Source organism: Cannabis sativa, chromosome 3 (genome assembly GCF_029168945.1).
Source record: "Cannabis sativa cultivar Pink pepper isolate KNU-18-1 chromosome 3, ASM2916894v1, whole genome shotgun sequence".
Classification (NCBI taxonomy): Eukaryota; Viridiplantae; Streptophyta; class Magnoliopsida; order Rosales; family Cannabaceae; genus Cannabis; species Cannabis sativa.
Genome location: NC_083603.1, coordinates 51,238,547 through 51,252,318, shown reverse-complemented (window position 1 = coordinate 51,252,318; position 13,772 = coordinate 51,238,547). Strand labels below are relative to the sequence as shown.

Sequence of the window (13,772 nt, the reverse complement as noted above, 5' to 3'; positions counted from 1 at the left end):
ATATTTTAAATTTTAAGGTTTGAAATATGTTTATATTATCTTTTTCTTATCATATTACATATTAGCTATTCTGTAAATTTTTTAATTTTATATAATTCAATTTTTAGGTTTATATAAATTAATATTGTATCATTGAGTTTTTTTTTTTTATAATAATTGTATTATTTTAATTTCTGTTTTAAATTTTTTTCTTTATTTATTAAAACAAATTGAGTAAACTGATACTCATTAGGTGGCAATAAAGTATAAGGATGTGGCCTTATTTTAAATGATGTGTCTTACCATCTGGCACTCAGCGTGTCAGAAAACGGGAAGGTACTTATGAAACTTCTAAATGTGTCACATAAGGTATTTTTACGGCCAAAATTTTAACTTAAGTATTAAACTGCAACTAGATAATAAACTTAGATTTTTACGCCGCAAATTACTCTGATTCTATAATTAAAACTATTAAAACATGAAAAATAAAGATTATATATTAATTTATTTGATATAAAAATTTAAGTATTTATAAGTAAATATTTAAATTCGAATGATGTTAATAATTTGTTTATATAATTCTGTTTAAAAGTCATATTAATATAACTAAAGTTTTGAAATATATATAATTTAGTAATTGTAAAAATAAAAGTAAAATATAAATTTAAGCTCGGTTATAAAAGTAGATTGTCCTATTTAAGAAGTACGAACTGGCACGAGCAAAGCATGCCACGAATCTTATATGACATGAAATATTGAACTTACAAAGCGTGTCATACTTATTCTTTAAAAAGTTTAGCACTACATGTCACGATCCATATTTTATTGTACGCACATGACACAATCTGTTTTTTAAAAAATACAAATAAATATGACTGGGCCAAATGCACGAACTCAAAGCACTATCCAAAACTAGCCAAATGAATAAATTATGAGAGAAATAAACGGTATGAAAGAAGAATAAACTTTGATTGATTTTTTTTTTATTTGGTCACTATTAATAATATAGAAATAATAATTTTGCTAGAATGCATCTTCTTTTTCTTTTTCTTTTTCTTTTTCTTTTATTATTAGTTTTTATTTGTTTTAACACTGGTATGCATATATATTTCTACTTTCTTTAGAAAATAGAAAAAGTTCTCAATTATAGAATATATGTTTATATATTTTTTTAAGAAACGCAAATAAATATAGAATATGTGTTTGTTTATTTTTATTTTTATAAATAAGAAGTTCAATTGGCTTTTAAAAAAAAAACAAAAACAAAAACAGACAAATTGTACAATATAATGATAAGTCTTTTTTAAATAATAATAATAATAATTTAATAGTCAAAAGTATTGTAATTTTCAACTCAACAGCATCACTGAAATATATTAAATGTTTTAAACGCTCTCGTTTTAGTCATCTCGCGTTGACTAGCTGTAGCTGATATTAGAAATATTTTAAGCATTCAATAATTATTTAAAGGATTTAAAAGCAAGAACATAAAAGGTTTGGGACCAATATGCAATATACTAAAAGAACGAAAACACAAAAAACTGCGTTCTTATAAATATTATAGTATTGTCTTTTGTAACTCTTATTGCTTCATCCCAAAGTTAAAACCCCCTTTTCTTCTTACAATTCCAAACCATGAATCTCTCTATGCTCTCTCTTTTCATGTCTTTCACGAACCGTTTCAACAGCAGCAATGCAAAAGTCAAAGCCAAAACCAGCAAATCCTCAAAAACCTCACAAAAGAACCTTCAAATGGTGCCATCAACCATGGGAGAAACATGGGCCACAATAAGCTCAACCATAGCCAGCATCATGTTTGCATGGGCCATTGTTTGCCAGTACTCCCCACACGAAGTCCGCCACTTAATCGAAAATTTCAAGAGAAGTATCAAAGAATATCTCAACCCTTACATCCAAATTTCAATCCATGAATTCACTGGGGACAGAATGAAACGTAGTGAAGGTTACAACTTGGTTGAAGCATACTTGAGCTGTAACACTTCCCGTAGTGCTAAGAGACTTAGAGCTGACCTGGAGACCGATGGAGAGAGCTTGGTTTTGAGTATGGATGACTATGAGAAGATCACAGATGAGTTTCAAGGTGTTGAAGTTTGGTGGGGTTTGGGAAAAATTGCTCACTCTTCAAGGTCGAATTATGCTGAGCAGGGGAAGAGGTATTACAAGCTCATTTTTCACAGAAGGCATAGAGAGTTGGTGACCAAGTCTTATTTGGATCATGTTATGAAGCAAGGGAAGGAAATTAAAACCAGGAATAGGCAGAGGAGGCTTTATACTAATTGTGCTAATTCTATTAAGATGTCAAGTGGTATGTGGAGTCACATAGTGTTTGATCACAAGGCGAGTTTCGAAACGATGGCTTTGGATTATGCTAAGAAGAAAGAGATTGTTGAGGACTTGCAGGCTTTTAGTATGAACAAGGAGTTTTATGAGAGAGCTGGGAAGGCTTGGAAGAGAGGGTACTTGCTTTATGGCCCCCCGGGGACAGGGAAATCGACCATGATTGCTGCAATGGCAAATTTGCTTAACTATGATGTGTATGATCTGGAACTGACTGCAGTGAAGGACAACACAGATCTTAGGAGGCTTTTGATTGAGACTACTAGTAAGTCTATAATTGTTATAGAGGATATTGATTGCTCTCTTGATCTAACTGGACAGAGGAAGGAGAAGAAGGAGAAGGTAGAGAAATCTTGTTTGGAAGATGAGAAAGTGGAAGAGAAAGAGAAAGAGCAAGAGAAAGAGAAAAGGAAAGAGAAGGAAAGGCCTAAAAGCCATAAGAAGCCACAAGAGGAAGGAAACAATGGCAGAGTTACTCTCTCTGGTCTTCTGAATTTCATAGATGGGATTTGGTCTTCTTGTGGGACTGAGAGGTTGATAGTGTTTACTACAAATCATATAGAAAAGTTGGACCCTGCTTTGATAAGAAGGGGTAGAATGGACATGCATATTGAGCTTTCTTATTGCAGCTTTGAAGGGTTCAAAGTTCTTGCCAAGAATTATTTGAGCCTTGAAAACCATCAAATGTTTGATAGAATTGAGAGTTTGATTGGGGAAACTAAGATGACTCCAGCTGATGTTGCTGAGAATCTCATGCCGAAATGGCCACAGGATGATCCGGAGAAATATCTTTTAAACTTGATTAAGGCTCTTGAGAAAACTAAGGAAGCAGCAGCTAAGAAGAAATCTAACAAGTCAAAAGTGATTGAGCCAGCTCAGACAGAGGAAGTTTTGTCTCAAGATAGTTTAGACATTGGAAAAATTGAATGAGCTTAACAAATCATAGCTGTTAAGTGAATGGAATATGTAGTAGAGAGTTCAATATAAAATAATCTCTGATAGCCAGAGTTCCTATTTCATAGTTAATGTAATGACTTTCATTTCATCTCAAATGTACTACTTGAAAAATTGGTCTTATTTCCAATGCTGGAAAACTGCAGTATCCTACTTTAGAAGTGGTCTATTGGTACATTTCAATTGCAATTCAAGAATGAATATTTGATGCCATACCTTGTCAAGAATAGGGCTTAATATTAATTTGTAAGAGAGTTGATTAAAAACATCGAAAATCATCAACTGGATCCCTACAATTCTATGGAATAGTTGGTAGGTTAGTCAAATATAACAAATGAGGATATGAACAAGGCTTTAATTTTATTTCAAAGCCGTCGGACAACCTAACAAATAAATAAATTTTATTGTGATTGTTCTTTTGTCAACAAGCTTATGTTCAATAATATAAGATGACAATAGGGAATCATGTAATAACATATAATAATGTAAGACAATTTTCAGAAAATTCCTCTTTTAATTTGTTAATAGCAACACTTGGTTAGATTTTAGATCAAAAAATAAATAAATAAAAGTTATGAGCTTTTGATTTGCATGCATTGAAAGGCTGATGTCTTGTGTCTTTCATTTTTAATTCTTGATATATATTTCACAAGAATTGAGTAGAGTAGCTCATATTCTTATACAGCTTAATATTTTTACATTTAATCCACGTGGGATAATATTCTTCAATATCACATAACAAAGGTTATATTTTGTACCTACGATGACGAGAGCTAATATTTACCATTCTCACGTCAGGTCTTTCTATGTAGTTTCATACACCAATGTAAAACACACAAAAATATGTAAATGTATGATTAAAATTTGTTTATTTGCTTAAGAAGACCTTTTTTACTTTGCATTTCAATTCAAGTCATCTACGTACTCATGTTTTAGTCTAGTAGTCTTTGGATTAAACCCCTTTTCTCTCTAATGCTACTTTCTAATTTATCACTCGCAAATTGTAAGAGTAGACAAAAGATAGCTAAAATTTGAATGATAAGACCAAGGTTTAGGAAGTAGAAGAAGCGATTGTCACATAAAATAGAATACAGCACATGAGAAGATTTGTGGAGTTGTACTATTTCTAAATCAATTAACAATTACTAACCCATATGGTCCTCGTTGCATCTCTAAATTTTTTTTCATAAAAAATCTAACTCGTAGTCTTATAAGTGGATTAATATCTTCTAAGCACTTCCTTCAGTTCATATATCAAATATCTATCATTTAATTCATTTTTCTTCCACTCTGTACATTTTCCCATACACCATAATTTGTACTCATGTAAGAATTGTTGAAAGTAACTATTAATAAGCTATGAAACTATTTTTTATCCTTTTTCCTTTTAACTTTATCTTTTTTTAGTATAAACAAATTATTTTTGTATTATTATACTAATATGAACTGTAATAAAATTAATTGCTTAAGTATTTTTATCGCTAATTTTCATACATAATTTTACTATAATTATCTTTTAAATTAATTTACTTTATTAATTTTTTTTATCAGGAAATACAACTTCTATTAATCAAACCGAGTCAATTACATCCACAAGAAGATTTCCTTTCAAAAGAGAAACTTACAACTCTTTTATATTTTTAAGAATAATTTTATCTATGCTAGACAACTTTCTTTCATGTACAAGATTAAATTTACTTTTGTGGCTCTCTTCAATACTACTATCTATTCAACTCGTATTCATACACTCTTTTTTTATTTATACATAAATTTTAGTTTAGTCAAATACCATAAATTGTACTTGCTAACAGATTCTTATGAACATGATATATTTTTTATAACACATTCTAATATTTTTTATTACTTTTAAATTATATATGTGTTTTTCCTTTAAACATATTTTTTTTTTCAATAACAAAAAATAAATTAAAATAACAAAGCTCAGTAACTTAAAGTCGAAAAAAATAAGCCCATTAATGTATACATACATACAACATATATAAAACAGTCCTCTTTCTTGCTTTTTTTTAACAATTTTTTTATAAAGCAGTCGTTTTTTTTAACCAAAAAAAAAATCACAAGTGTACGTACACACTACCATACCATGTAAAGGTGTGCATAAATCAATCCAATGCAATAACAATCGACCGCCAAACATTAAATATCCAATTGTGATTGGATCGGATCGGATGTTATTTTTGAATATCCAATTGGATTAGATCGGATGTTGAATGGGGTGTCCATAACAATACATCCAACATTCAATCGAACTAATTAGTATTTTCATTTAGTTTGAATGAATAATTAAATTTTATATTGTTATATGTAAAATATATATGTATATATAAAAATTAATATTAAAATTTTACTCTTTTTTTCTTGAATTGGATGGATCAAATCTAATCCAATACATACTGGACCTAAAATATTAGATGGATCTGATCCGATCCAAAAAATACTATGTCTAAAATATTAAATAAACCTAAATTAAATCAATAAATATATATGAAATACATCCAACAGATAGAACCGATACAATCCAACATCTAATGGATGTTGGATCGATTGGATGAATGAAATTAATTGGATCAAATCGGATGGTAAAATCTAACAACCAATATATAATTAGATCGAATCTGGATATGCTTAAAAATATTGGATGTGGTCCAATGAACACCCCTACATGTAACCTCTATTTGACTTTATTTTTATTGGCCAAAAACATTACACCCATTATATATATATATTATTTTATTTGTTACATTTACGTGCTTGCAGTAGTGTAGATATTGGACCTATATATATGTGTTTTTTTATAACTTTTCATGATAATTTTTTTTTGCAGGAAGATAAAAATATTTTTTTTTTGTAAGGGGAGATAAAACTAATTTTGATTCAAAGCTTTTGTTAAATTATAATAATAAAGCTTTAGATGTGTTTGTGCAACAAATATTAATAGTTTATTTATTTTTTAATTAAAAGAGTGATAAATATTTTAAAAAATGTGTAGTAAAATTGTTTTATTTTTTAATTTTAAAATATGAATTAAAATTTAAAAATTGTCAATATTATTTTAAATTTTGTATTTTACAAAAGTTACCAATCAATTTATCTATTTGTTAAATGACAATTGTTGACCGATATTTTCGATAACTAACTAAATAAATAAAGATTTAGAGAGCTGGAAAAGAAAAGAGAATATAAAGACTATGAAGTTTACGGGCGTTAATGAGCCTGAAGATGAAGTTCTCTTTCTAAAATTTGGTAACATTTTGGCTTAACACCAATGAGAGAGAAAGAAAAAAGGTCATTTACATGTGACCTCATTCTCATATAATTTATAGGCAGTTATAGAGTTTTTTTTATTATTATTCGTCTAAATGCTTCAATATAAATAAAGCATTAATTACTGGTATATGGGCTTGTCTTATCTTGTCTCTTCAGCTTTATTAGAAAAAACGTCCTAACATATCACATCAACTTTATTGGGAGTTTTGAGAGTTAGTGGGTGCACCATCATTTGTCCTTGTTTGATAAAAATAGTGACTACCCTCTATTTTTTTAAATGAAATATAATAATACTTTGAGCCAAAATTTGGTCATACTTTTATTTAATATATTTAAAGCCAATTTTAATTACAAATACGTGCAAAAAAGAAAATTAGCCTCCACCTTAAGATATTTTTATATTTTTGACTAAAATTGAGTCGATGATATTATAATCGTTTATTCTGAAAATATATATTTCTAATTGTCATTTAAAAAATCCAATTGATAATTTTTATAAAACACAAGGTTGAGAATTTTAAAATAAAATAAATTACTTTAAAAATTCATTTAAACACACTTTTTAAGCATAGTCTATTTTGTACTTTTTTTTTTTTATCAAAATTCACTTTATTTATCTCATCATTTTCTCTCTCGTTCTATCACATTATTTTCATTATTTTTACTTAAATAAAAACTATAACGTAAAAATAAAAGTTATAAAGACATCTTTATATAAGAAATTTATATAATACACTTAAGATCAAACTTTATATATATACATATTAAGAAGTGTTTCATATACATATATATTTTTTTACATTTTATAAATTTTCTTGTTTATAGGTTTTTCCTTATTTTGTTTTTAGAAAGAAACATTATTTTCAAGTTGTTTTCCTCTTGAAACAATGTGAAAACAACACTCCGTATTTAAAAGAAAAAACAAATGTGTTAAAATGTAAAAATAATTGTAGATCCATAAACATGTAACTTTTTGTTATTTTTGGGTGTTTATAAAATTTTATTTTCAAAAAATTACTAAAGTACTTTTTTAGATTTAAATGTTTAAATTTAAAAGCAAAAAAAAAAAATGTACAAGAGACGCATATTTAAGAATTGTTTTTTTTTTTTCATATGCTCTAGCAGTTTATTATTTGAAAAAGAACTTCAAAAGAAAAAAAAAAACATAAATTCATTAAAATAATAAAATAAATAAACTAATTCTCTACAATAGACTTCATTGTATTACAATGAAACTCAAAATAACTACTTGATGATTGGCCAAAAAAACTTTCTTATACTATAGGGTGAAAAGAGTCTCCACGTTAGATTATCCCTTTATATATTTAGGGCAACACTATAATAGGACTTAGCATAAGTTCTCTACCGGTAGGGAAGCTTTTTTGGCCATTAATTTTAGATCATGTGGTCATTATAATATCAGGTGTATACTTTTACGATAAGACTGCTTGTATACAATTAAAACTTTATACATATTATAATAATATATAATTATATATTTATTTTTAAAAAATAAAATAATATTAATAATTAAAAAATTATTAATTATTAATTTTTAATTTAAATTATTATTATTATTTCAAAGTTAATTTAAATTGTATTTATATAGGTATTTATTTTTAAAAAATAATTTTAATTACGAATTTTGCTATCAATTTTTTTATAACCTTATTTTCGGCGTATTATATTTTTATAAATTTCTTAAAATTTTACAAGATGTCTTAAATAATTGTAATGTACACGTGCACGACCATGAAAAAAAATTAAACTAAAAAATTCTCTCGCATATCATAACAGATAAGAGTACATTAGTGCACTAATTTTAAAGGGATTCATTTTAGAATTTCCCTAATTAAATTGCTATCAATTTTTTTATAACCTTATTTTCGGCGTGTTATATTTTTCTGAATTTCTTAAAATTTTACAAGAGGTCTTAAATAACTGTAATGTACACGGCCATGAAAAAAAATTAAACTAAAAAAATCTCTCGAATATTGGAACAAATAAGAGTACATCATTGCACCAGTTTTAGAAAGATGCATTTTAGAATTTTCCTAATTAAAATTGCTATCAATTTTTTTATAACCTTATTTTCAGCGTGTTATATTTTTTTGAATTTTTTAAAATTTTACAAGATGTCTTAAATAACTGTAATGTACACGGTGATGAAAAAGATTAAACTAAAAAAATCTCTCGAATATCGGAACAAATAAGAGTGCATCAGTGCACCAGTTTTAGAGAGATGCATTTTAGAATTTCTCTAATTAAAATTACTAACAATTTTTTTATAATCTTATTTTCGGTGTGTTATATTTTTCTGAATTTCTTAAAATTTTAATAGATATCTTAAATAACTGTAATGTACACGGCCATGAAAAAAAATTAAACTAAAAAAATCTCTCGAATATCGGAACAGATAAGAGTGCATCACTGCACTAGTTTTAGAGGGATACATTTTAGAATTTTTCTAATTAAAATTGGTAAGAACTACCAATAAATTGGCTTGGGCGACCTGTATAAAAATGAATAAAAAAAATCATCAAGCTTTTCAAAAAAAAAAAAATCATCATAAACAAAATATATATATATATATATGAAATAATCCCCTAGAGATGCTCAAATAAAATTTTTGTACAATTTATTGTTTTTAATTTTTCATTGGCCAAATTTCTTTTCCTGTAGCATGAGGTAAAAATTGTATCCCCTACTATAGATAATTCCTATAAATATATATATATGAAACATTTCTTAATGGGTATTACCCATGAATGGTTACTAAACAAATTTAACTATAAATATTAATTTTAAAATATCAAATCATCGAATTTTGATCTAATAACGAATAATGAAATCACAAATTCAAATTTCTATGCTTATTTTAACTACTTAATTTAAAAAAAATATCTCTTTTTACACTATATCAAAAATATGTTCATACAAATAAAATATTTAACTCAAACTCAGTTTTTTCTTTTCTTATTTTTTTTTGCTAAAAACTTTTTTTAAATTTTTTTTTTACCGATGGAACAATCTCAGCCCATATGATATAAAAAAGAGAGATTTTTTTAATTAGATAGAAAAATTAAGCATAAAAACTCAAAATTTTCTAATTTTACCCATTCATGGGTAATACCCCTTAAGAGTGCACCCATATATATATATACTAGTTAGAAGTTACGTGCCGAGGCACGTAAATATTAATTTTATTTAAAGTTTAGTTCTTTATTTTTATTTAGATTTCTATAACTAAAAGTATGAGTATAAAATTAATATTGTACTATTATATTTGGTTAGTAAAATATAATTGTGTATATATAAGTCATAACAAAATAATATTAATTATTTACTTATAGAAAATTTAGAGGAATAAGATATAGGTTTTGTAAAATTTAAAGCAAACATTATGTAACAAAAATTAAAAAAATGTGCAAGACACGTATACTTAGTTTCATTTTAAGTTATTTGAAAAAGAAATGACAAGTTAAAAATAAATAATATATCCCCATCCAATGACATAATAGCCATGTTTCTAAAACAAAATATTTAAGCAATAAAAGTGCACACTACCATTCTAAAGGAGCATGTTTAGTTTAGTGTAATGTGGATAGTAATGGAATCATTATTACCATTACATTGTTTGCTTTCATTTTTAAAGCTTTGTAATGCCTTTATATTGTAGTGGTCATTACAGTATGTATTGTAATCCCCATTACATTATAAAACCAATGTAATAATGATTACATTGTTAGAAAATATTTCTTTTGTCTTTTTTTGTTACTTTAATTTAAATTTTAAATATTAAAAATAATAAAATTAAAAGTATTTTTGTCAATATACAACTTATTTTATTTGATTACAATGTTTATTAGTTAAACCAATCATCAAAATATTATTCTTATTACAATTCTTATTCCATTACATTATCATTCATATTATAATTACCATTCTCATTACATTATATTACATTAAAGCAAACACCACTATACTATAAAGGAAACTTAAAGAAAAAAAGAATTAAAAAAAGTTTTTATTATGAATCAAGAATACATAGTTAGTATTTATATAAGTATAAAAAACAAGCTAGCCATTGAGGTACAAAGAGTTACAATTAATATCATACTATATTTGACTCTAGTTTAACAATCATAACAAATTCAATATAAACCAGAAAGTTGAGCTTTCAGTTCCTTCTTTAGTATGTTTTAAAGTAACTCCTGGCTGAATAAGTAGGAATAAACAAATAATTAAATTGATATATCATCAATATATGAAGAAACTCTAGAAACTTATGTTTCAATACTGCTCAAGCTGTAAGAAGACCTAAAATTGTATGATTCCTATCAAATTGATATCTGCTCAATTATTTAAATCATGTCATTAACGTTTGCCTAGAAGTATACCTTCATAAACTCTGCAACTTTCGAGGCCAACTGTTGTTGTTCAAACATGCATGAGGGAACAATCAGCAGAGTTCAGTGATGCTGCTACCAAAAGAAAAATGACAAATATATTAAGCAGAGACCACAATGTATAGTTACTTGCTGGACATAGATGAAAATATCCACATATCTTGCAAAACGAATAAGCAGTAGGTTTCATGAACTTCTGAAACTTAAATTTTGAAAGTTAAGTGTATCATTTCTCTTCTGTTCTCTAAGCTTTTCGGTTTGACTTCCTGTAAGCTTATCTTTGTGAACATATGCAGATGGAAATGAATTTGTGTGCGCCAAAATAAGAGACAGAAGAGATCCATATCAAATGTAATAGCCCGAATAGTATAATTAAGGATAGGCTCTTGTGATGCAATACACTACTGATAAAGGTTATAGTTTCTTATCTTATTGAGAAACCAGAAAAATATTTTATGGTACTCTGTCATTGAAAACTTCCAGTAAGTATTCTAACTAAATGACAGTTTTGGGAAGTTAATTCTCACAACTGACCTGAGGCCAACAATCTCTATAGATATGGGAACATCAAATCCTAATGACAAAATAGTCTAGATTTTCACGGGGATAGGCAACACCATGAAACTTCTACTGGAAAGAAAACATACCGCATCAACTTGCACTACTTTATTATTATGAATGGAAGTTCCAGAAATCCTAATCAAAGTGATACTTTCTGCTGTGTAAGTTTCATCAGTCAAACCTTTCTCTGCAACATTTTTTTTATAACCAGAACTCAATCCACCCTGAAAAACAAAATAAAGCAAAAAGTCGGTAAATATAAATCACCAAATTAAATATAACTATGTGTATAAATATATAGATAAACATACATACACTACATTTTTCTTTTTTCTCATGCTAAAAACAAAAGAGCATCTGTATCCTATTGTGGAATTTACAATTGAAATGCAACATGAGAAAAAATTTTAAGCACCACCATAGGCTGAAAAAGAGCAATAAACTGGGGTGGCTCTTTATCTTGAAATATCCGACCCTGCAACATACACTGTTACGTTCAAGTCTTAAATTCATAATCCTGACTTGATAATAGATAATAGATACCTGAACAGGTCTCCCTTTCAGTGAGTTGGACATGGTATTTGCCAAACGAGAAGCCATTTTCCGATCCTCCTACAAATAGTAAACAATTCTGTTTTATTAAATTGGTGGATATAGTCACACAAGCTTTGACCAATCAAACGTGACCAAGAGCATATGGCCGCCAACAAAAATATGGCAAGAACTTTACTTTTTCAAGCAAGCTTATTACTATAAACAGATTTAAAGCTATGGTCGGTTTCAAATTTGCAAAAGTATCTTACATTCAAATCGAACAAAACATATATGAAACTCCTGCGCCATAATTTATCTAAACATTGATTTATACCAACAATTTAAGAATAGTGAAAAATAAGAGACAAGCAAATGCTCTGAAAACTAATAAAATAACATCATCATGTAATAGTTCATGTAACGATGTAAACTTTCAAGCAAGCTTATTACAATAAACAAATTTAAAGCTATGGTCGATTTCAAATTTGCAAAAGTATCTAACATTCAAATGGAACAAAACATATATGAAACTCTTGCACCATAATTTAACTAAACATTGATTTATACTAACAATTTAAGAAAAGTAAAAAATAAGAAACAAGCAAATGCTCTGAAAACTAATAAAATAACATCCTCATGTAATAGTTCATGTAAAACAATGTAAACAAATAATCCAGATATAAACAAAACAACCAAATTGTCATAGAAAATAATTGTTCAGAATTGTTTGCAGAAACTGTAGGTATGCAATGAGCTGCCTGAGTCTCATTCTAAAACATACCAAAATGCGAAATATTCCCAGATATACCTAAAGTTATATTAAAACAAGCACTTAGTAGCCCATTTTTATGTGAATGATCCTTGCTTTGTAACAAAAATTACCATAACCCAGGGTTGATAATGCATAAACTTGGTTTCTATGTACACAGAAATAATGTATAATAATATACCGAAATTAAACTTTCCTTATATTTAATTCTCAAAATCGGAAACTATGGCTATTAAGATCATAAATTGTTGGTACTCACTGACAGGGGCACTTTTTGTCATCTATCTTATAACCATGCCACTCTTCTTCCGACTCCTTCATGCTTGCAAATGAGATTCACTATCATGGAAGAAAATAAGAGTGAGTACAGTCTCTATGAGAGAGAAGATAGTCAATAGTGAACCCAATAAAATTAGAATTGTTGTCCTTTACAAAATATCAAAAATTAAGAGAGGGAAAAGGGAAACGAACGACATTTTTCTCCCTCTGAGCTGATATCCAAGCTACGAGGGCAACTATTGGGGAATGAAGGAGCTACATCAGAATCGTTGTATGTGAGAATTGGATCTGCTGTAATATTTGATCGATTAACTTTTTGGACGCCATCGATTTGGATTTCTTCTTCAAATAATATGTAGCGACATCGATTAAGATTTCTTCAAAAATAGAGAGGATCAATCGATTGGGGGAGTGAAATGGAAGAGTCGGTGAAAGGAAGCTTTGGTTCGTCGGGCTGTTGGTTTTGATGATCTGCTATTCAAAGTGAGAATGGAAGGGAAGAGTGAAGAGATTGTCGTGAGAATGAAACGACTGAGATTAGGACTGATAATTTTTTTAAAATTTTTTATAAGAATAATAAGTTAACGGCGTTAAAAGAAAACTTTTTTGGGGTTATATTTAACATAATATCCTTTTATTTG

At 27.7% G+C, this 13,772-nt stretch overlaps 2 protein-coding genes across 4 annotated transcripts; one reads left to right on the top strand and one right to left on the bottom strand.

Annotated features, from left to right (window-relative positions):
* Window positions 1-1,472: 1,472 nt before the first annotated feature.
* On the top strand, window positions 1,473-3,515 carry LOC115708878 (AAA-ATPase At3g28580). Its single transcript, XM_030636893.2, has one exon. The coding sequence runs from the start codon at window positions 1,615-1,617 to the stop codon at window positions 3,265-3,267; it is 1,653 nt and encodes a 550-aa protein (XP_030492753.2). The 5' UTR covers window positions 1,473-1,614; the 3' UTR covers window positions 3,268-3,515.
* A 6,819-nt stretch (window positions 3,516-10,334) lies between these two features.
* Window positions 10,335-12,699, bottom strand: LOC133035475 (villin-2-like). Of its 3 annotated transcripts, XR_009686677.1 has the most exons (3): window positions 12,093-12,699; window positions 11,636-11,773; window positions 10,335-11,060 (listed from the first exon to the last, which is right to left on the bottom strand). XR_009686677.1 is itself a non-coding variant. In XM_061111323.1 (2 exons), exons 1-2 carry the CDS (start codon window positions 12,147-12,149, stop codon window positions 11,579-11,581), a joined length of 252 nt encoding a protein of 83 aa, XP_060967306.1. In that variant the 5' UTR covers window positions 12,150-12,699; the 3' UTR covers window positions 11,510-11,578. The 3 variants fall into 3 exon arrangements, 1 of the variants encoding a protein (XP_060967306.1); XM_061111323.1 differs by lacking the exon at window positions 10,335-11,060 and having other exon boundaries at window positions 11,510-11,773; XR_009686676.1 differs by lacking the exons at window positions 10,335-11,060; window positions 11,636-11,773 and adding an exon at window positions 11,781-12,024.
* Between the last annotated feature and the right edge of the window lie 1,073 nt (window positions 12,700-13,772).

Excerpts from the sequence above, each read along its gene's own strand:
- LOC115708878 (XM_030636893.2), top strand. The coding sequence starts at position 1,615 with ATGAATCTCTCTATGCTCTCTCTTTTCATGTCTTTCACGAACCGTTTC.
- LOC133035475 (XM_061111323.1), bottom strand. The coding sequence starts at position 12,149 with ATGGCTTCTCGTTTGGCAAATACCATGTCCAACTCACTGAAAGGGAGA. Across the intron at positions 11,774-12,092 it reads TGAAAGGGAGACCTGTTCAG|GGTGGATTGAGTTCTGGTTA; the intron begins GTATCTATTATC and ends TTTGTTTTTCAG.